This window comes from Sminthopsis crassicaudata, chromosome 5 (genome assembly GCF_048593235.1).
Source record: "Sminthopsis crassicaudata isolate SCR6 chromosome 5, ASM4859323v1, whole genome shotgun sequence".
Lineage (NCBI taxonomy): Eukaryota > Metazoa > Chordata > Mammalia > Dasyuromorphia > Dasyuridae > Sminthopsis > Sminthopsis crassicaudata.
Window position 1 is genome coordinate 291,058,880 of NC_133621.1, and position 24,370 is coordinate 291,083,249.

At 39.0% G+C, this 24,370-nt stretch overlaps 1 protein-coding gene across 8 annotated transcripts in view; it reads left to right on the forward strand.

The window, feature by feature from the left end:
- Positions 1-4,466: 4,466 nt before the first annotated feature.
- TXNRD1 (thioredoxin reductase 1) overlaps positions 4,467-24,370 on the forward strand; it is a 67,199-nt gene continuing 47,295 nt past the window's right edge. The window contains exons 1-2 of one of the 8 annotated variants that reach the window (XM_074271452.1): positions 4,525-4,595; positions 8,199-8,243. Coding sequence is in view for 1 of the 8 variants with exons in the window: in XM_074271456.1 (XP_074127557.1) it covers positions 4,569-4,595 (27 nt within the window). In the remaining 7 variants the exon portion in view is untranslated. Of the gene's footprint in view, positions 4,596-6,309; positions 6,482-7,060; positions 7,176-8,198; positions 8,244-24,370 lie in introns of those variants that run through there. The other 7 variants (XM_074271450.1, XM_074271451.1, XM_074271456.1 and 4 more) reach the window with 7 other exon arrangements.

Sequence of the window (24,370 nt, forward strand, 5' to 3'; positions counted from 1 at the left end):
TAATAAATAGCATATACGATGATATAATTTAATTTAATTTAAAATATTTGACACTTATTTAACATTTGGAGGTCTTCCAAGCACTAGAAGATCCTAGACAGGAACATAGCTTTCTGGGAATTTGGAAGGGAGGCCATGGAGATCCTAGGTGAAAGGATTAGCTTCACAAGATCCAGATAGATCCAGAATGTGCAACATTTGAAAGGCCACCCAAGTCTATATCCCTCACACAGATGTACATGCCCCTTACACACAGCAAAGTGTCCAGTGAAGTGAAGTGAATTGTCCAGAGCCTTCCAGATGTCCAGTGGCAGAAGTTCTATTTAGAAAAAGAATTCTCTGAAGGGAAGTTGATTAGAAGCTGTGGTCAAGCTATGAGGGATAACTAGTATAAAGCCACCGAGGTAGGAGATATATTATTTGTGAGAAATGGTAAGCATTTGGGGAAGAATTTGTACCCAGGACTTTCTGATGCTCAGTACTCCATCCACCATTCCTGGATACTGTTTCTTAAGGTTTGCAAAATGCTGTATAAATTTTTAATGCATTGGGCAGATTTGGGGTTTTTCCCTTTCTTTTTTTATTTTATTGTTTCTTTTCCTGTTTGTACATGTACATTAATTTTTAAAAAATACACATTTCTTTATAAATCATGTTGGGAGAGAAAAATCAGAACAAAGGGAAAAATCATGAGAGAAAAGAAAAACAGAAGAAAAAGAAAAAAAAATGTGAATATATTATGTCAATTTACATTCAGTCTCCATAGTTTTCTCTCTGGATATGGATGGTGTTTTCTATCCAAAGTTTATTGGATTTCCTTGGATCATTGAACTGCTGAAAAGAACTAAGTGTTTTGTAGTTGATGATCACACGATCCTGCTGTTACTGTGTATTCCTGGTTCTGCTTGTTTCACTCAGCATCAGTTCATATACATATTTCCAGGCCTTTCTAAAATCAGCTTGTTCATCATTTTTTTTAATAGAACAATAATATTCCATTTCTTTCATATATTATAATTTATTCAGCCATTCGCCACTTGAGGGACATCTATTCATTTTCCAGTTCTTTGACAGTTGGGCAGATCTGTGACCTAACTAGCATGCTATTCTCTTTATCAATGTAGATTATTTTCTTACTGTAGCCCTTGTTTATCCTCCTATCAATCTTTTTTGGAGGATCAACCTAGAATCCTACATGCATCTTAGAATTTTTCTAGAATTCTCTTAGTATTGTTTTAAAAGAAATATCTCCTCTCTGAGTTCATGTGATGGGCAATTGCTTCAAAAACATATTTATCACAATGTAGAAGTTCTGGAGGTAAAAATCTGGGTTTTATTATTATGTTCTGGCCTCAGAGAAAACCCAAACTATCATTAGTATCCTTACAAAGTTTCTTACAGGAAAAAAAAAATTGTCAGTAATGAGACATAATTGTTACATATTACAATCCTGTACATTCCACTTAGGATAATCCTCTACCACCTTCAGTATCATAAAAATTGAACAAAACTCAGTTAAGTGGTCATGATCTCATGCATCCCCTAAGGAAACAAACCTCATCAAACAAACTCTAAAGGTAAACTGAGTCAGGTTACAGATTAAGCTGCATTTGAGGATTCACAGTAGGCTGATGAAGTAGAATTTACACATTGCCAAATATTCAGAAACCGCTGAGATTCTTCAGGTAGCTTCAGAAGCTAAGTTTTTTTTTTGTTTGTTTGTTTTTACATGCTATGAAATAGATTTCTATATTGTTTCTCCCAGTTAAAAATGTGAGTTCCTCGAGAACAGGGGACTGCCTTATTTTTTCTGTTAGCATATAGTAAAAACTTCATGGTGGTTTTGTTTTTTTTTTTAATTCCTTCTCTGATCCTTCATTGCATATACTATACCTTAAAATGCTATATATAATTTTGAAAATTACTGTTCCCAAGTCTTGCATGTCAGTATTTGATAGTTTTACTCCCAGAGGTGGATGGAATTGCAGAGGCCATTTTAGGCCAATCCCTTCCTCTCCCATTCTATAGAAGAGGAAATTGAGGCTCACACAAGTTAAAGTGATTTGCTCCAGATCACACGGCTAGTAAGTGCCAAAAGTAACATTTGAATCCAGACCCTTAGTTTCCAGAGCTCTTTTTTATTGGGTCATTGCTCTTTCCATCACCTGCCATTTTTAATTCTGAGATCCAGAATCCTTCCCTCTTCTACATAGGCTATCCATCTCTTTCTCATGAATCCCCTAAGGAAACAAACCTCATCAAACAAACTCTAAAGGTAAACTGAGTCAGGTTACAGATTAAGCTGCATTTGAGGATTCACAGTAGGCTGATGAAGTAGAATTTACACATTGTAAATTCTGTTTACAACTGTTGCTGATGGGGTTCAGAAGGAGACCCCATAACTTTGGGGTCACAGACCGGTATTGTGAGGTGTCTCAAAAGAATTTGCAGGCTTGAACCCATCTCCAAATGCAAACTTTATTGTAATTGTAACACCAATTGAAGCCGGCTAAGTTCCAAAAGGATTTACAAAGAACCAGTAACAAGAAGACAAATTTATAGGAAAAAAACAGAGAGATCTACTACTTCATGTCTCTAAATTAATTTTATTATGCCCCCCAATATTGAATTTTATGGTTTAGACATGGAAATGGAAAAGTATCCCATTGTTTGTCTTAGAAATCCTGTTATCACAGATCACTGGTATCTGGCAGCCAGCTTTATCTGGGGAACAGTAGCACTGTCAAGGCCTGGTTGCCTTTAGGGCTACTGGCACATTTCCCCTAGAAATTCTATCCCATCAATGTCATTGATGCTACTTCTCAAACATAAGTAAACCTTTTAAAAATATATTTATTTATTTAAAATATTTCCCAGTTACATTCTAAAACATTTTAACATTCATTAAAAAAAAAAAATGTTTCCCCCCCCATACACATGTACATTCTTTTTATTTTATTTTTTTATAGTTTTTATTTACCAGATATATGCATGGATAATTTTACACTATTGACAATTGACAAACCTTTTGTTCCAATTTTTCCCCTCCTTCCCATCCCACTCCCCATGGCAGGTCAACCAATACATGTTAAATATGTTAAAGTACAAGTTAAATACAATATATATATATATATATATACACACACATGTCCAAACAGTTATTTTGCTGTACAAAAAGAACTGGATTTTGAAATAGTGTACAATTAGCCTGTGAAGGAAATCAAAAATGCAGGCAGACAAAAACAGAGGGGTTGGGAATTCTATGTAGTGGTTCATAGTCATCTCCCAGAGTTCTTTTGCTGGGTGTATACATGTACATTCTTTAAAAAAAAAAAAAAAAAAAAAAAAAAATTATCATTAATTTTAATTTTTTAATTTTTAATTTAATTTTATTTTATTTTCTGAGTCTGGGGTTAAGTGACTTGCCCAGGGTCACACAGCTAGGAAGTGTTAAGTGTCTGAGACCACATTTGAACTCGGGTCCTCCTGAATTCAAGACTATTCAAGACTGGTGCTCTATGCATTAATTTTTAAAACTTTTGAGTTCCAAATTCTCTCCTTTCTTCCTGCCTTTCCACTATCTCTCAAGAAGGCAAGCAATACATTATATATGTGAACTATATTTTACTGATTATATATGTGAAATCAAAGGCTGATAAAATCGTGAACATTTCTTATTTCTGAAACATCCTGGAGTTTACCCAGAACCCCTCCATAATCCTTTGGAACACCTAGTAATTTTTTTTTCTTCTTTTCTTCTGAAGTTTTAGATCCTTATCCCTTGTGATAGAGACTTAACCTTGCTAGCCAAATTTAAATGGCTCACTCTCCTTTATCCTCAGGGTTACAATCTACTTATCAAGTCCAGGCTGAGCACCTTCTGGGGAGTAGTTAGCTCCCCTTCCCTCTGGCTCAAGTTCCTGGTTTTTATTTCTTTTTCTTTTTCTCTGTCTCTGTCTTTTTCTCTCTCCCCCTTCCCCCTAAAAAGTGATCTTGGGATAGATTCCCACCTTCCTCCCGCCATCAAGCGCTCTCAGAATTAGGAATCAAGCATGTGGGTGGGAGGAGAAAGTAAGGAGTTGGGAAGAGGTAGGCCGTTTCTATTCCTCTTTCCAGCTATTCCTCCATTCCCCACTCCTTCCCTTCAGGGAAAACCCTAAATTACCTAAAAAGACAGGTTAGAAGTAGGGGAATTACCTGGGAACTGTGCCTAAGGGCATGATCTAGCTCTGTTCTGGGAAACACCAGGTTGGTGCTTTTTCCCAGGTTCTAGGTCCAGTTCTTTCTTCTCTCCTACTCTGGGCCTGAGGACGTTGGGTGGGTGGGAGGCCTGTGCGACAGGGGGGGCGATTTCTCCACTTTGCAGCTACCCAACGAGACTCCAGTTTGCTAAACTAAGCTAAGCAGCCTGCTTTGTATATGAGAAAGCTCGATTTTTTGCTTTGTCATCCTGACTCTGGCTCCCTGCCCACTTTTCGTCGAGAAAACGAGGGAGTGGCTTCTGGTGGCTTAAAGTAACACGGGGAAACTGTGGTCAGACCGACCCTGGGAGAGAGAGGAAGCCCAGCATGAAGAGACGGGCCGATCCCCCCCACGTAAGAGCGAGCCCCCAGTATTCCCCGCGCTCTGAGCCTCGTTCTGCCTCCGGAGCTGCCTTTCGCTCCTTCCAACTTAGCTGGCTTCAGACTGCTTCGAGGCTTTGCTGGGTTACCTGGGAAGGGGAGTCGGGAGGGTTGGGATGCGGTTAGTTTAAGGAGGTTGTTGGGCGCTGTTCAGAAACAGTGTTGCCCATCTAGAGGCGTGAAGGATGCGCCGTATGGCACGGGGCTGGAGGCTGGGGGATGGGACACGCGTCCTTCTCCGGGGAGCCTTTCTGAGGTGGCACACTGCCCCTTTTCCTGTATGGGAAACCCACGGCATAGCGGATTGAGGGCTGATCCGAATGTTGGCACTGTGTGATTCTGTTTGGAAAGCGGGGATAAAGTCATCATCTCCTTCATAGGATCATAATGGGAGGGGCTGAGATCGAGCGTTAAAGGATTTTTTAAACTTTTTTTTTTTTTTTTTTTTTTTTTTGGCTGAGGCAATTGGGGTTAAGTGACTTGCCCAGGGTCACACAGCCAGGAAGTGTTAAGTGTCTGAGGACAAATTTGAACTCAGATCCTCCTGACTCAGGGCTGGTGTGGGTTTTTAAAACTTTATATAAAATCTTCTCATATTGTAATTTGTGACAGATCCCAGTCTCCACTGACTAGCTTAGAGGTTTAATTTGTTGTTTGGCAACCTTGATTTTGAGGTATTTCTTGGAGTGACTTGTCATTTGCTTTGAATCTCAGTGGTGGAGTTTACCCATCTGTAAAATAGGATGATTAGTTGCTGCACATTCGAAGTGGCAGTGTGGTGGGAGGATTTGAACTGGTGACTCTGGGCTTCTCTGGACATGATCTAGCTCTTTATGAAAGAGCTGTTTTGTATTTTCATTCTCACCTGAAAGGAGGCAGAATGCTGAAGGATAAAGAGTACTGAGTCTTGAACTGGAAGTTATGGGTTCTAATCCTAGCTCTGTCCCTTGCCTACTGCCCTCAGCCTCAGTTTCCCCATCTGTAAAAGGAAGGGATTTGGACTGCGTGACCTTCCAGCTCTAAATCCCAGACCTTCCATTTCTAGGCACTTAGGACAATTGCTTAACTATCAGCCTCAGCTTTCTCATCTGTAGAATGGGCTTAATGCTGCTTGTAAGGAAAGTGTTTAATCACTGTATACATACTATTAATAATAATAAGTTCTTGAGATGGAAGTGCCCTGAAGTTATAAGACATTCTTTATCTTACTTAGGGTTTGACCTTCCAAAAGAACACTCACCCATTCATGTAATCAGATTTATGTTTTTGCTACAAAGTCCAATGCTGTTTCAGGAAAACTTTAATAGAGGATCGTCCAGTTTTTTATTCTAGACTCTCTTGAATTGTGTTTGCTGGATGGGATGGAACCTAGAAAGGAAAATTCATTTCTTCCCTTATTAAAACTTTGGATGGTTTCAGTCCATGGTCAAAACTTTGGCATCTCCGCTGCCTTCTGACCCTTAACTTAATGTTTAACTGTGTCCATTCTCATACTTAGAAATCCTGATCTAGTTTTGAAGGTTTTATTAGGGGAAAAGTTAGCAAACTTTTGGCACAAAGGTTGAAATTTTTGCTTACTTGAAGCCTGAGTCACCGGTACTCTATAGCTCTGGGCAATGTTGTAGTTTAAATCCTAGGGTTAAATTACAGAAGGTCACTGTCTGGGGAAGTCCCTCCCCCTGATGACTGGCATTCCCGGGCTGTTGTTCTTAAAGGAAGGAGCCACGGACTTTGGGCTCCCTGAGGTTGTGTGCTAGACTAGGACACCAGGTCCCTGAGGAGCTGGGATTCACCCCTTCCAGAAACAGCCCTCCCGGCTAGCGAACCTGGAACCCCTAGGAGGCCATGAGCAACTAAAGGTAGGCTATCAGGGATGGCTCTTGGGCAACCTAAACCCAGCAACCCAGCCTTGCCCGCTTTGTCTATTTCACCTGGGTCAGACCTGAATTAATTTCCTTCTGGAACCAAAGCAGGTGTCCTTGATGCTTGGAGCAAGAAATAGGTGCCTTAAAATTCTGTTGTTTGGGCTGCTGGGCTTCCTTCTTCTTTTGAACTGGTGTTTAAAAAAAAAAAAAAAAAAAAAAAAAGCTTTATTTCCCCCCTTCCCCCAATTGGCTTACTGCTAAATACTGTAATAACTTGGCTACTTAAATATGTTAACTTCCAGTTTAATTCAGCCTATGTTACTTTGTATCAAGGATTATGGGATAAGGGTAATAGAAAGTAATAGAAATGAAAATCAGGAAACATGAATTCTTTTACACCATCCTATATTCAGTGGTCCTTAAAAACTAAGGAGTGTTTTCTTTCTTTCTTTCTTTTTTTATTGTTAAAAGTACTTGCCTAAGGGCCCTGGGTTGGGCGGGGGAGGGATTAGCCGCTCTGAACCGGGTGTTGGGGGAAAAGTGCAAAGCTCTTTGAAGAAATCAGTTTCCCATCAGGCCCCTCGGTAGCCCGGAGCCTGTCGGGAGGGAGATGGTGGTAGCCGAGGAGGAAGGAATAACTACATGGGGGTTTTAGCAGATAACAATCCCCCTGCTAACTGAAAGAGAGGTGAGTCAGGCCTGGGGAAGAGATGCTTGGATGGGGATGCTGGTGCACCTGGTGAGGGAAGGGGAGTGGAAGGGGGGGAAATTTGGTAGGAAGATTAACCTAAAGTCTTTTTCCCGCCTCATCTGGCCAGGACGCGGCACCCCTCCCCCATTTCTGCATTTAAAGAATTAAACTACACCCAGAGCGAGGATTGTGTGGACTGAGTATGGATCACAACATAGTATTTTCACTTTTGTTGTTTTGTTTTCTCTTATTTTGTTTCTTTCTGAGCTGATTGTTCTTGTGCAGCGTGATCATTGTGGAAGTATGTATAGAAAAATTGCACATGTTTCACCTATATTGGATTAATTGCTACCTAAGGGAGGGGTTGGGGAGAAGGAAGAGAGGGGGGGGGGAATGGAACACCAGATTTTGTAAGGGTGAATGTTGAAAACTATCTGTGCTTTTGTTTTGAAAATAAAAAAAGCTTTAAAATTAAAAAAAAAATAAAAAAAGAATTTAAACTCATTTTTTTTTTTTCTGGATCCCTTGGAGCATCCAGTTTTTAGGGAGTTTCTAGCCCAGCCTTTTCTAAGGTTTAGATTTCCCCAGGATATGACTGCTCATTTCCTACTGCTCAGAGGAAGAGGTGGAGTGGGGAAAGGGGAGAAGGGGTTGATCCCAGTATTTGAATCTTCTCACTCAGGGCTCCTGGGCTTTGACTAAATCTTGCTATTTCTAGCCTGGATTTCTACCAGGCAGAGCCACTTTTGAGAGAAACCAGGTGTCCTTAGTTTTGTAAGGAAGAAGCAACCCCATATCCTAGTAAGTAGCTTTAACTACTAAAATTTCATGCGGCCAGACAGGCCCCTCTTCAGATGGGGCTGATCTCTTTGTTTAAGTGTGTGAACACTCAGGTTAAACCTCTCAGCTGCCAGATATGGGCATTTTGCAGCTGAAGACCTCTCTGGATTTAGAAAAAAGAGAGGGGAGGGACTAAAAGAGGGCTCATACTTTTCTTTTCTTTTCTTTTTTTTTTTTTAGAGACAGAGCAAAGGAATGTGACTTGAATTCAAGAGACAGGAGGGGGTAAGTGAGTGAGGAAAGAGTTAAGGCATCTTGGAAAATCCTGGCATCAGAGAGAGGGGGTTATGTTCAGAGTATCCCTTCAATAAATTAGTATCTATGACAATACAAGCTATTCAAGTTTTCTGGGTGTCAGCTCAACTGCCTGTAAAATTAGAAAAGTGAAAAGATTGGACCCAAACAGAAGTTTTTTTTTTTTTTTTTTTTTTTTTTTTTAAACCTTTTGTTGTTTGTTTATTATCATGGGCCCCTTTTCAGAAAAATGATTTAAAAAAATACATAGAATAAATGCATAGAATTACAAATGAAACTAATCATCATTGTCTATCTGAATGTCTGGTTCTCTCCCCGTTTGTCTGTCTCTCCTCTCTCTGGTTTTCTTTCTCTGTCTCTTTCTCTCTCTCTGGCTGCTCATACACTTCAGGTTAATAATACTTAAGCTAAATGAACTCTGAAAGCCTTCTCAACTCTGTCCTGGATCCCACAGGAGGAGATAGAAAGATTTTATTAATCCCAAGAATCACAAGTATAACATGGGATTGGGGCAGCTAGATAGTGTAGTGGATAGAGCACCGGCCCTGAAGTCAGGAGGATCTGAGTTCAAATCTGCCCTCTTAACATGGCTGTGTGACCCTGAGCAAGTCACTTAACCCCAACTGACTCAGCAAAAAAAAAAAAAAAGTATAACATGGGATTAAAAAGGAAGGAAGCATGGTATATTATAAAAGAGTGTTGAGGGCGGTAGCCCCTTGGTATTCCTTGTTTGATCTACAACTTCCTTTGGGACTTGGACCTTTGATACAAGATCTGATCAAACTGGCTTGGATAAAGCCCGCCAAAAATCTGGCCTTCTAGGAATTAACCTGAGCTCCGCCCATTACTTCTTCAAGCAGATAAAAAGAGCAAAGTTAGAATCATCTCATCTTTGGTTCAGAGATTTGAAAGATGCCAGCTAAGATGCTTGCATCAGAGATTCTCTGTCCCCGCCGCTTTTGGCGTTTATCTTCCTCTATCTAATGCCTTTTACTAACCAGACCTTAACCTTGCTTCCAAACCCTGCAATAAACATCTTTTACCCATCTAGGTTTTCGGGCCTGTAAATTCATTTACAGGGACTCTCGCCGCCACTAGACCTGATTTAACTTTGTATCCTTGTGCCGAATCCTAAGGGGGTTGCAGGGGAGCTCCATGTGACTCCCTGTACCCCGAATCCTGCCACTAGACCTCACTTAATCCTATTGAGGTATATACCTCATTATTAAGTATTTATCTCATGATTTGGTTCAAGTTACCTCATCATTTTGAGGTTCCCTATCACCTTGGATTCAAATCCCATTGACAATGATTACTGCTTTTATAATGTTATATCCCTTAACCTCTTGGAGTCTCATCTGTAAAATGAGGGTCTTGAATAGAATGGTCTCTGAGGTCCCTTCCTGCTTTGTCTATGAGCATATGACTCTTTTTATAAGTTATTTCCTTCTGTCTAAGTGTATGAACATGAGCCTCTTTATAAATTATTTCCTTCTAAGTGTGTGAGCTCCTTTATAGTTACTTCCTTCTATCTAAATCTATGAGCATATAAGAGCAAGAGCCCCTTTCTTTTTTCTTTTCTGCTGAGGCAATTGGGGTTAAGTGACTTGCCCAGGATCACACAGCCAGGAAGTGTTAAGTATCTGAGATCAGATTTGAACTTGGGTCCTCCTGAGTTCAGGGCTGGTGCTCTATCCACTTCGTTACCTATCTGCCCCAGTATGAGAGCCCCTTTCTAAGTTACTTCCCTCTATCTAGATCTATAAGTATATGAGCCCCTTTCTCTTACTTCCTTCTAATCTATGAGCATATGAACTTCTTTCTATTACTTCCTTCTATGTAGGTCCTATGAGCATATGAGCCATTTTATGTTACTTCCTTTTTCAACAAGTTATTTCTAAGTTTATGAGCATATGACCTCCTTTATAAATTTGTGCCTCAGTTTCCTCATTTGTAAAATGAGAGTTGGACCAGATGATCTCTGAGGTCAATTCATGCTTTTGTCTATGAACTGATGAACTGAGTTTATATTCTAGTAGTATATAATTGCCTGAGGGCAGGGTCTGCTTACTATACTTGTATAATATTATGTATTTAGCATCCAGTAAGTGAGACCTCTCTCTGTGTCCCTGGTGCATTGTAAGGGCAGAAAAAATGTCTGTTGCCTGACTATATAATGGATACTTATTGGTTTAAATTGTTGGACATCATAATCTTTCCTTCCTGAATCTCACAGAATACTCCTTATATATGTTTAAAATGTGTATTCTCTTTTAATACTGTTACTTGTTTTGAGGGACAAGAAGTACAGGGGAAATAGTTGGTTTGGAGCATGAATTTCACCTGTGTCACTCTTTGTGGGGCCCTGGGCAGTTTTTTTTAACTTATATAGGTCTTCTTCCTATATGAAGGATGGATAATAATGGACCTTACTTTCCTGATCTTGTAAAATAAGAAGCTCTAAAAGAATTTCTCTGCATTCTTCCAGCTCTAAATGAACCCTTTTGCCTTCTTAATCCTTTTTATCTTGACCATAGCACCTTGTATCTTGACTGGATATTTCCTTCCCTTTTGAGGCTACATCAGATAGTGGATAGTGCCAGACCTCAAGCCTAGAAGGCTTGTGACTTCTGGATCTCACTTTTTTCTCCTGTGAAATTTTCAGTGCTCTGATTAATATAATAATAATCCCCGGCTTGATCATAAATGTTTATGTATGAAGTCAATACATGCTTTTGATCTGCCTAGAATTCTACTCATCTGTTTGATTCAGAGCATCAATGAGAAGTCACACTGACTTAAGAGCGTGGGAACCAGGGTTATTTGTGCTATTTAAACTATCTGGGATCACAGATCATAGAATTTAAATCTGGCAGAAGGACTTGGACCTAGGTCACCTGCTCCAATGGCCACCTTGGGCAGATCTGGAAGGCTGAGACACAAATGAAGTGATGGGATCCCGCACCACCCCAGTGATAAATCACCATCAAGACAGCATAGCAGGAATGTAGTCCAGAGTCCTATGCCTGCAATTCAATGATATTTGTAGTATAATTTGCTCTTTCTTAGCACAGTGCTAGGCACTTAGTAAACACTTAGTAAATGCCAGCAGCCTGACTCCGCCACTAATTCATTAAACCTTAGTGAAAAGGTTCTCCCCATCCCAACTAGGTATAGTTTTTGCTTCTGTTTTCTTCAGATAAAAAGAGTAAATTAGAAAGCTGCTAATTTTAAAGTCAAAAGTGAATCCCTCCCCCTCCAAAAAAAAAAAAAATCAAAGGAGAAGTAAGATTGAGATTAAGGGAATTAGTTTTGTTGTCCTTTGGAGCTTTTTCATCTACCCACTCATTTTACAGATGAGTAAACTCAGGACCAGAGAGTTAAAAGGACTTGCCTACCGTGAAATAGAGAGGAATATTCTAGAGCTGGAAGGAACCTTTTTGTTGTTGTTCATTCTTGACTCCATTTGGCATTTTCTTGGCAGATAAACTGTGGTTATTTGCCATTTCTTTCGCCGATCTAATTTACAGATGAGGCAGACAAGGTTAAGTGACTTGTCTAGAATCACACAGTGTCTGAAGCTAGATTTAAATTCAGGTCTTCCTGACCCATGCCTTTGGACCTACTGGGTCAATTTAGCTTTACAGAGGAGTTGTGAGTGGATCCTTAAAGGCCTCTGGCTCTCCAGGATACTTTTTGGCCATACTTAGAAAATAAATGGTGGCTTAGAAGGAACTCTTTTTGTTTTTTTTTTTTTTTTTTAAACTAATTAAGTTGGTGATACCTTCTGTAATTCTACGAGTTGCCAGGAGGCAGCTTACTAGTAAAATGACTTGCTCAGGGCTCCATGGGTAGCAGGTGTCAAAGACAAGACTGGAACACAAGACTTCTTGGTTCTGAAGGCATACCACAGTGCTTTTCTTAAGAAATTATGTGATATAAAATAGATTGCTAAGTAAATTGGCTGGAGTATAATGGAAAGACTAAGGTCTAACAGAGCACAAAGCCATGGGTCTCAATGGGGAGAATTGTCTGATCAGAAGTTTTTTTTTTTTAAATTTACATTTTTGTCTTTTTTTAAAATTAATTTTATAATTATAACTTTTTTTTGACAGTACATATGCATAGGTAATTTTTTTTTTCTTTTTACATTATCCATTGTACTCCCTTCTGTTCTGAATTTTCCCCCTCCTTCCCTCCACCCCCTCCCCTAAATGGCGGGCATTCCCATACATATTAAATGTCTTATAGTATATCCTAGGTACAATATATGTGTGCAGAACCGAATTTTGTTGTTATTGTTGCAAAGGAAGAATTGTATTCGGAAGGTAAAAATAATTTGAGAAGAAAAACAAAACAAAAAAATAATAATAATAATGCTCACAGTTTACACTCATTTCCCAGTGTTCCTTTTCTGGATGTAGCTGATTCTGTCCATCATTTGATAGAAGTTTTAAAGCTGGAAGGAGCTCTATTTTATTTTATTTACTCATACATTGATTTATTCATTCATTCATTTGGAAGGTGATTTAGAGATGACTCAGGCCAACTATTTCATTATATAGGTGAGGAAACTGGATCTAATTTGCAAAACAGATATTTGAATACAGCTTCTCAAAGGAGGGGCTTGGATTCCATAGTCCTGGGACTCCAAATTATTTGGTTCCTATGCCCCCCTTTCTTTTTTTAACTGTATGATTAGTGTTGGAATTGAAAGGGAACTTTTTTTACCTGGACAGGATTCTTCTCAACAAATCACCTAAATTTATGTTGTATAGCTCTCATAATGAATAGGTCACTCCCAGACTACCTTTCCTAATTTTGGACAGTTCCAGTGGGTAGGAAATACTTTTTAAATTTTTTTCTCCTTTTTTTTTTCTGTGTGCAAAGCAGTTAGGATTAAGTAACTTGCCCAGAATAACACAGCTAATTTTAGGTGTCTGAGGCCAAATTGGAACGCAGGTCCTCCTAACTTCAGGTTTAATGCTCTATTCACTGCACCATCCAGCTAGCAGAAATATTTCTTAATGTGAGATTGAAATTTGCCCCAGGACAACTAGGTGGTGCAGTGGATTGATCAGCTTGGAACCAGGAAGCATCATCTTAGTGAGTTCAAATCTGGTCTAGCTGTGTGACCCTGGACAAGTCACTTAACTTGTTTGCCTCAGTTTCCTCATTTGTCAAATGAGTTAGAGAAGGACATGGCAAACCACTCCAGTATCTCTGCTAAGAAAACCCCCCAATGGAGTCACAGAAACAACTAAACAACAACAGAAATGTTCCCTGCATGGGGCTAAGTATATGAATAAACAAAGGATCAGGCTTATGCTGGTAAGTTTGCATGTTGATCCAAGTACTTTCCTGCCTTGTTGAGGAAAATTTTCTCCTTGTTCACCCCAACTTCCTCTCCTGCCAATTATTTAGCTTTTCATCTCTGTTGGGCACTTGGCTATAGAAACCCATCAAGACCAGTCACTTTCTATCTCTTTGTGGCATAGTGTTTCCACACTGAATGGAGACACCGGGGCAGAAGCCGTAAAAGAGATTTAAAAAAGAGACAGGTGTGAAACATTTACTCCACCTGCATGTTCTCTTCCAGCTCCTGAGCATCCTCCAACTTAATTAGCATGTTCCCAAATCTGGGAGGCTTTAGTTTTGAGCTTCTACTTCTTTCATTCAGTTCCCTAGAGGGGAACTCCAATTATATTGTATTTACCCATCTCCATTACACCCCACCTCACCCAAGAGAATACTTTTCTTCAGATCTGGCAATGTATTTTTTATCTGTCATCAAATGCATGTTGGATGATTGATTCTTTTTTTTCCCTTTTATTCCCCCCCCCCCCCCCCAGGTGTGGTGCACTATGTGCACATAATGTCCTGGGTCATCCAATCTAATCTCTTCATTTTACAGAGGAGATAACTGAGACTTTTAGATAGAAGGACTTTGCCAAGGTCTCATAGCTAGTACTTGGCAGAGGAAGGGATTGAATTTAGGTTTGCTCTTTTGCCAATCCTGCCCTCCTCATTGAATTCCTCAGCTTCCCTCATTACTATGCAATAGCTGGGGCCACCAGATTATAAAATAGCTTCCTGTTCTCATTTAAAAATTAATTTTTAATTTTTTTTTTTTCATCTCATACTGGAAGAAAGCCCTTTTGTTGCTTTTTTTTTTTTTTTCTTTGTTAATTAAGACAAGATGCCCGTTGATCTAGAGATAAAAATGTGGCAGTAGGCGTTTATGGATGGGGCGATGGAGCCTGAGAGAGATTACAAGATTCTCAGGAATGGCAATCCATACTTGAAATGATCAAAGGTCACGTGGTCCATTAGTAAACCTGACACTGAATTAATCTGACTTCTCTGATTGTAGATTCCAAGTGGCAGATTAATAAAAAGGGAGGGGGAGGGCAACTCCATTTCCTGTTTTTTTATTAAGTCCTGATTCATAGGATCCTTTAAATGGCTTCTGTCTACTGGGGTAAGATGAAATCCCATGGCGCAGTGGAAGGAGCTCTGAATTTGGAGTCTGGAGTGTGGTATAGCAAAAAACACCTCATACACTTTGAGTCATAGAACCTGAATTCAGATCCTGACACCAAGTTCTGAACCTGGAGTTGGGAGGACCCAAGTTTCAATGCTGCCTCAGAAACTTAAGTAGCTTCTGACCTTTAGCAGGTCTATCTTCTTCACATCACTTTTCCCATCTTTAAAATGGGGTGATGATTGTAAAGATTAAATGAGAAACTATGTAAAATATTCTCCAAACCTGGATTGTGAGAATTTCCAGAGTCCTTAATTAGTTACTGCCAAATAAGCCAGCTTAGGAGACAGAGAGGTGAGCAAAGTGCAGTTTATTCATTTAAGAGGGGGATATAACACATATTGTTGGATATGTGTGCTTTAACTGGGGAGATCTGTCTCTCCCTTCTCTCTCTTGCCTCCCATCCCCCCTCACCTCTCTGTTTCTGTCTTTCTCTCTCTTTGTCTCTGTTTCTCTTCTCTTTTTTTCTGTCTCTCTGTCTCTGTCTCTCTACTTCCCTTCTCCCCCACCAGACTAGATGGTTTTCACTCCAGAAACACCATGGCTTCTAAAGGGCTGCCCCCTGTAGACACTTCCTCCCTCTCCCATTTTAGCTTCCTTATAGAGGAAGCTCCTTGAGGATAAGGATTAGTTTTCTTTCTTTCTTTTTTTCCTTTGTATCCCTAGCATTTGCTGCCTGGGATGTTATAGTCAAGGGTCCTTTTTTTTTTTTTTTTTTTTTTTTCTGAGACTGGGGTTAAGTGACTTGCCCAGGGTCACACAGTTAGGAAGTGTCTGAGACCAGATTAGAACTCGGGTCCTCCTGAATTCAAGGCTGGAAGGCTGGTGCTCTATCCACTGCACCACCTAGCTGCCCCCACAAGGGTCCTTTTGAGGGCAGCTAGGGGCACCTGAGTGGATAGAATGCCCAGGCCTGGCATCAGGAGGATTCCTTTTTGAGTTCAAATCTGGCCTCAGACACCTACTAACTGTGACTCTGAGCAAGTCACTTAACTCTGTTTGCCTTAGTTTCCTCATCTATAAAATGAACTGGAGAAGAAAATGGCAAATCATTCTAATATTTCTGCCAAGAAAACCCCAAAGGCATCATGAAGAGTCAGACACAACTGGAAAAAAAATGAATGAACAATAACAAAAAAAGGGCCTTTTAAACTTTAAATAGGTGAATGTCAGTTCTTCCCTGCTTAGCATCCTTAGGCCCATTCTGAGTGTGGTTCTTTATCTGTCCATTTGTGCTAGATGAGTTACCTCTAGGATTCCTTGAGGCTTTGCAGCTAGAATCCTGTGACCTTCTGTGTTCCGCACTTAGTGCTTATTTGGAACAATGTTTTGCCATTCAGTAGGTGCTTGATAAATTGATTTTTCCACCATTCATTTACTACTGCACTTTGGATGAAATGATGCACAATCCCTGTCCTCCTAAACCTTCCCCAGGGGGGCTACAGCACAGATAAGCAAATGTAGGAGTTCTGAAACCTGGGGAGGGAATAATGGAGAAGGCTTTGGGGAGGAGGTGGTCCCTGAACTGAGCCTCACCTAAGGCTTGGAAGCAGTGCTAAGGAAAGTCGAACTGTAGGCTTAAGTTTGAGGAGACCCTCACCTCCATGGTGGCAAGGGGAAGATCAAAGCAACATGGGTGAAGGCAGTTTACATCTCCCTTTAATAGTACCTCTATTATACTTTTAGGTTTCCCAAATGCTTTTCTCATAAGTTATAAGTGAAGTACTGTCATTGTTATTCCCATTTTATTGATAAGGGAACTGAATCCAGGAAAAGTTACACAACTTGAGAGCTCCCTGTTTGTATCTGAAGCAGGATTTGTACCTTCATCTTTTGATTCGAGGTCCGCTGCTCCTATGTGTTGGGGGTGTTGGAAGGTCCTGCCAGCTAGACAGAACTATCGCGTCTCTTGGTGGTTGTTGTTTTTAAGGGAAAGAGTGGGTATGGGTATTTACCCCCTCCCCTTATCATCTCAAGTAAACTTGATTTCAAGGGAATTTTCCCTCCTCTTTTTTTTAATTAATAGAATTTTATTTTTCCAAATACATGCAAAGATAGTTTTTAACCTTTGCAAAACCTTGAGTTCCAAATTTTTTTCCTTCCTTCCTTCCCCAAGAACAATCCAATATAAGTTAAACATGTGCATTCCTTTTAAACATTCCCATATTCATCATGCTGCACAAGAAAAATCATCAAAAAAGAAAAAAAAATGAGAAAGAAAAAAAACATAACAAAAAAGGTGAAAATGCTATGGTTTGATCCACTTTCAGTCTCCATAGTGCTCTTTCCATCACAACTCTATTCTTCCTTCTTTTTAAGGTTGCCTCCAAATGATTCTCACTAGTTAGGGCTACTGTGGACAAGAACAAAAATGTGGACTGCCTAAGGCAGAATTTAGGTTTAGAATCAGGATGGGTCCTGGCTAGTTCAATAGCTTTGGGTTAAATGGGTAGGCACCTGGTTTCCTGAGAACCCCCTGTAAAATGAGATTACTAATAAGTAGGTAGCCAAGATTAATTGATTTCCTAGGGAGTTTGGAGATCTTCAGATGAAATACTCTTGTTTGGAGCAAATTAGTATCGTCCCTGGCCTCTGTTCTCTAGGGCAGGGGAAAATATGTGCCATGGAAAATATCATATATGGGAATGTTGGCTTATCTTTCTCAAGTTTTTCTGATATGGAATGCCATTTTGGAAATTTGAAGAATTCAGATCTTATTCCTGATGTTTAGGAGCTGTGGGGCTTGAGCAAGTCATTGCTCTGTCTGCTTCAATTTCTTCATCTGTAAAATGGGGTTAATAATAGCACTTGCCTCCCAGAGTTGTTATAACTGTCAAATGAAATAATAATTGTAAAGCGCTTAGCACAAAGGCTGGAATGTATGAAGTGTTATTTAGAGGTCAGCAAATTATCATTATTACTTTTTACACATATGAAGTACTACATAAATGTTAGCTAATTATTATTACTTGTCTTATCCGTCAGCTAATAAGATACTTATATACCAGACACTGTACTAAAGTCATGATACAGACAAGTGCAAACAAAAAGTCAGTTCTTGACCTCAAAAAGTTTACATTCTAATCATGGAAGGCCACATATTTGTAAAAGATTGTAAATTGGATATGTGTGTGTGAACAATTAGTCGACAAGCATTTCTTTTCTTTTCTTTTACTTTTTTTGTCTTTTTTTTTTTTTTTTTTTTTTTTTTTTTTGAGGCTGGGGTTAAGTGACTTGCCCAGGGTCACACAGCCAGGAAGTGTTAAGTGTCTGAGACCAGATTTGAACTCTGGTCCTCCTGAATTCAAGGCTGGTGCTCTATCCACTGCACCACCTAGCTGCCCCTGACAAGCATTTATTTATAAGCATTTATCAAGTGTTTACTTGTGTGCTAGGAGATACAAAGACAACACAAAACTATTCTTACTCAAAATAAATTGGCTGAGGATGCATTGAGATTGATATAGAATACAAATCTGGTCTCAGACATTTAACACTTCCTAGTTGTGTAACCCTGGGCAAGTCATTTAACCCCAATTGCTTCAGCAAAAAATAAAAAAGAATAGTTAGGAGTAGAAAAATTGGAAGAAGCATATTAAGCCTGGTAACTGTTACTATTAATCTTGTGACCAAATCATTTAACCTCTTTGTGCCCCCAAGTATCTTTCTTTTGAAGAGTAGACTTATTAGAGCATGGCTGATAATATTCCAATGAAGGGAGATTCCACATTGGGACTTTATATCTAGACTAAAAATTTCAGATCTTCTTTCTCCCACCCTTCCATTGTTTTCTCCAAAGGGCACCAGCTGTAGAGGCCTTTTTCATACATTTTCATATACATTCAAGTCAATTGGAGATCATTTATTAAGTACCTAGGCTGTGGATCAGGCATGTAATTACTGTTCTAGCAAGTATCCCCTCCCTCTACTGTATACTTAATGGAGATGTAATCATAATTCTTATCTAAACATTTAAAAGGAGGAGTAGTCCAAGCCTTATCACTTGTAGAGGCATGGGGAACTGGGGGAGGAAGCAGAGCATTGGACTCTATGACCTCTGAGATCCCTCCCAACTCAAATTATTTATGAATCATTAACCCTATTTTATAATTCATGTGACCTTTTGAAAGATAATGCTAGAATGGACCAGAATTGGATGACACACACATTTTCCCAAAGATTTTTTCTTCTTTTTTGTTAATGTTCTTTCCCTTTCGAAATAAACAGTAACTTTTGTATATGCTTCTCTAGAGTAGAGTATATAAAGAGGGTGGGGATTGTCTCATTTTTTTTTTTTTCTTCTAACACAGATTGTTCTCTTTCCTTGATATTATGCTACAATGAGAGCAGGGACTGCCTCATTTATCTTGGATTTCCCAACACCCAACAGTATTTGCACATAGTAGGTACTTTGTATGCTCTTGGAATTGCTCATGTTGTCCCCTCTCATGGCATGTAACCTTGTCTTGCTGTTAGGGATTATTTAATTTTTCATCATTGTCTTTCTGGCACTTGAAAGTATTTCATCCTTATCAGTTGAGCTTGTGATCTGATGATAGAACCTTCCTTTAATTTTATTCACATTTGGAGTTCAGTATTATCTTCTTACCATAGATAGCCTAAAAATTAAATCGAGAAATTCTTGGTCTTTTGCTTAAGATCAGTTAGAGCCGTGTAACATCATTTAAGAATTTTAACCAGTGAAATTGACTTTTTTTTTTTTTTTGAGAATTCTTTTTAGAATTAAATAGCTACCTCTTTTAGGTTAACGGGAGCTAACCTGTAACTTAGCATGGGAGAGCAAGGCTGGGAATAATAACTTCCATTTAAAGAGTTGTTTACAATTTCAAAGTTAGTTTCTTGTTATCTCATTCTTTAGAACAAGGGTATTATTAGGTAGGGTGAATATTACTTTGCTGCTGCTGTGGGTGTGGGAACAGGAATGCCCCATAGAATACTATTGTTACATAGCTCAACTATTTCTTTGGTTAAAAAGTTTCCTTGGGCTAGCCTGGGACTAAAGACCATTTGCTACATTATTTCTATGGGAAAATACAACCTGATCATAAGTTCCTTAAGGGTTACTTTGTATCCTCCCTTTAGGGGGTTTATAATTGATTTGAAATTGCAGTTCATGGTTTTTGGAAGATAATCACTTTGGTTTTTTTTTTTTGATAGATCCTAAAAGGGAAGGAAGCATTCTGTGTCAACATTACTGAGAATAGATAGCAGAGAACATTTTAAGGCAACAAAGTGAACTTTGGGTTTCCTTGCGATTTAGAAACTGACATGATCATTAAAGCTTCTAAAAGAAATTCTGGAATATTTTGAACTTATCCCTCCTGCTATAGTTCTTTGCCTGTAGATTGTCACAGTAAATCGATGAGTTTGGAGGCAAGAAGTCCTGGGTTCAAATTCTACTCCTACCAGTTAGTTAATAGTTCAACAATCATGGGGTCATGGTGTCACAACCCTCAAGCAGCCACCTATGTCCTTCATGGACTGGATTACTTGACAAAACCTTCATGCTTCTATATTATGTTTGGCCATGGAACAATTTAGACTTCCATAGTGTCTAGTCATTGCTACAAGTTTTGAGTCATTCAAATTTCTAAGAGCCTACAATAACAATAATGGTAATGATGACATGCATTTAGTACTTTTAAGGTTTACAGAGAAATTTATGCATGTGGTCCCCTCTAAACCTTGTGATCACACTATTAAATAAAATTGGTTCTGTCTCACGCCCATTTTATAGATGAGGAAGAAATATGAAATTCAGAAAGGTGATGACAATTAATAATGATACGACATTTAGAGCCTGTTTACTGAGCATAGGCTCCAAGACTTAGAATTTGGAAAGGATCTCAGAGGCTATCTTATCTAGACTTCTCCCCTCCTCCATTTTTACAATTGAGGGAATTGAGGTCCAAGAAAGCCAAATGTTTTAAGATCAGAGTTTAAAAGAACCTTGGAAGACAATCTCGTCCAATCCTCCCCCTCGCATTTTATAGATGACAAAATTGAGGCCCAAGGAGATGAATGGATTCACCCAAGATCATTCTGGTAGTCCGTTGCAGAAACTACATTTTGCATCTAGGTCTTTTGACTCCAAATCCAGTCCTTTTTTCTGTGACATTATGCTATTCTCTTGAATTAATTGATAAATGTAGATGCTTTTCTGGCTAAATTTGTCAGAGATTCAAAAATTAGTAGAGCTTTAAGGGACCTAAGAGATGACCTATTTCATTGGTTCACATAGGGTGGTCACAGGATCCTCAAGAGCATGAAATGGGGTCTATGAGGTCAAAACTACTTTCACAATAATGCTAAGGCCTTATTTCCAATGTAGTAAATCTCAATAGATATCCACATAAACAAAAGCTTTTTGGGGGGCATTCTCGATTTTTTTTTAAAAGTGTAAAGAGGTTCTGAGACTTAAAAAGCTGATTTAATCTAATGTTTTCCCTTTAGGGAGAATAGATTGAGAGCTGGAAGGGACCTACCTCTATGGTACTGTACCATTCAGATAACATAAAGTTTTCTGCAAATCTTAGAGCCATATATTAATACTAACTTATCAATCTTGTTTTTTGATTTAACCCAATTTTTTTAAGAGATGAGAAAATTGAGACCTAGCTCTGTTTAGGGTCACAGAGCTAGTTTGTGGGAATTGGGACTTGAACTCAAGTTCTTCTGATGTCTGATAATATGTATTTCAACTCTGCTTCTGCAGATTTTCTTGTTGCTACTGCATTTTGAGATTCATAGTTACCCTACGGGTGTTTCCTTCTGTCCAGGATCATTCACCCTCTGGCTCTGGCTCAGATGCAGACACCTCTCCTGGGCTGATTGAGAACTGTTCCACCACAATGTTGTATCACAATATTGGTGTGGTCTTAAATAAGATCACAAGGCAAACCACTGCTGGGCTGATACTTTGGATGGAAGCCATGGGAAGACTAGAGCATGTTAGTACTTGTAATTGTCTAGCATGTGGTTGAATTACCTGCTTTGTTTGGGGAAATACCGCCAAGAGTGTGGGTCATTAAGAGAGCAAGAATGTTGAAGATTTTCTTTCTTTTTTTTTTTTTTTTTTCTTTTTAAAGGAAATTGTTTTAGATATTTCTAAAGAAATTTTCTATATGTTTTCATCTCCCTCTCCAGAGAGCCATCCTTGGAGGAGAGAGAGAGAGGCTGATGACTGTGGCTCTTGAATTCCCTCACTTAAATCCCAACACCCTTATGGTGTCTTTGGTTTTCTTTTTAAAACGAAGGATGGATAACAACAAAGAATGAAATGACAGCTAGGTGGCGCTGTGGATAGGGCACCAGTCCTGAAGACAGGAGGATCTGAGTTCAAATCTCACCTCAGACACTTAACACTTCCTAGCTGTGTGACCCTGGGCAACTCACTTAACTCCAATTGCCTCAGGGGGAATATATATATATATATAAAGAGAGAGAGAGAGAGAGAGAGGGGGTTGAGATGAACTACACATTTATTTGACGATTCTTAGTTACCTTTTGGGCTAAGTAGTTTTATCAATCAACAAGCATTTATTAAGGTCCTATACTATGTTCAAGGCACCGGAGATGCACCAACAAAGAATAAAACAATCTTTACTTTCAAAGAACTTTTATTCTAATGGGGAGGTGACAAGTGTATATCTAAAAACATTTTTAGTGAACATATTTTTATTTTATTTTGATAATTTATTTAACATTCATCTTTGAAAAACCTTGGGTTCCAATTCCCACCCTCTTTCCCCTCCCCCCTCCCTTAGATAGTATGTAATCCAATATTTAGGTTATTATATTTCAATATAATTGTGCAGCTTGGTGGTGCAGTGTATAGTGTGTCAAGCCTGGAGTCAGGAAGATCTGAGTTCAAATGTGGCTCCAGACACTTCCTAGCTGTATAATGCTGGACAAGTTACTTAACTCTATTTGCCTCATCTGTGAAATGAGCTGGAGAAGAAAATGGCAAACTGAAATACTTACTAGCTATATGATCCTGGGCAAGTCACTTAACCCATTTTACATCAATTTCCTGTAAAATGAACCGGAGAAGGAAGTGGCCAATCACTGTCTGCCAAGAAATGGGGTCATCATGACTGCAACTACTCCACAACAGTAGAAATCAATCTGTCAACAGACATAGATTGACTAGATACCCAGACTAAGCTATATACTGTTTAGTCCCTGCCACATTATTTTGAAGGTTATAAACAAAATAGTAATCAGATTAAAAAGAAAAGGAGAGAATTTTGTTCTTTTCTATTCAATCCAGTGCTTAGTACAAATGTCTGACACAAATATTAATTTTTGATTCTGAATTTCTATAATACACATTTCTACATTTCCAATATAATTTCGACAATAAATAAAGACAATCATTTATTAAATCTTTCTTAAATATTAAGCACTGATCCCGGAAAAAGGGAGGCCGCTGAAATTCTGTAAATACCACGGCTCTTGATGACTTCTTTGAGTCGGACGTCATTTTTTCTAGAGATTTCAGACACCATTCTAGGTGACACATCCAGGAAGTTGGGAAATAAATACTCACCTGTGGGGAAATGACCTAGTTTATAAACATGCAGCAGAGGGTGACTTTTAAGAATGGATGGACTGCTGTTAAGGCAGTTATGATTCCTAGGCATTGTTTTAGTGGCCTGTGTACATACACCCCAGCCATGTCATTTGTTTGGATTTCTCTTTGTGTGAAATCTCTTCTTCCACTTCTTATTTATTTGGTAAATAACCTGGCTGCCTTTGAATTACACGCCCTATTTTCTGAGGCTTCCTGATACCCAGGAGCTGCCAGCTTGCTATTTAGAGTTTTTGTAAACAGTTGGTTATCCATCTTCTCCCACACCTGGTGAACCTGTTATTTTCTCTGGAGTCCCTGGGACTTCTTCCTCCTAGTCCAGCTTGGAAATCAGATAAAGTTGAGGCGAGATACCACAAAGAATAATGTTAAGGAGCAGAGATCTGTCCCTTTATTGCAGGTTTCCTATTTCCAAATAGTTCTTCCTGTCCAATGACTGCCTAGTAAAGATGAATGACTAGTTATAAGTGGAAGTGATTGACTAATTGGGCCATGCTGATGCAGTTTCTCTGTGATGGCAGGGTGAGTGTGTCTGAGAGCCTCCACCCTTTGAAAAGATTAGATATCTACTTCCTAGGGGTGATTATCAGTCAATGACTGGTCATATAGTCAAGGATGGGAACTTCTTTCTTTTCAAAATGCTTATTTTGTTTGTATGTGAATAACATTATTACTATTATTATTAGTTTACAATGATAATAGTGTTGGGTCTTGAGTCAGGGTATCTCTGTCAAAATCCAAGCATTGTTATTTGCTATACTTGTGATTCTTTGGCAAGTCAACTTCTTCTTGGGCCTCAGTTTCCTTTGTACAATTGGGGGATTAGACTTAGATGACTTCAAAAGATCTATTTGCCATCTCTTTTTAAGATTAGGTTCCTTCTGGGTATAGAGCATACAATTTTGTCTTTTCAATGTGTAGTTGAAATGTTTAATCTTC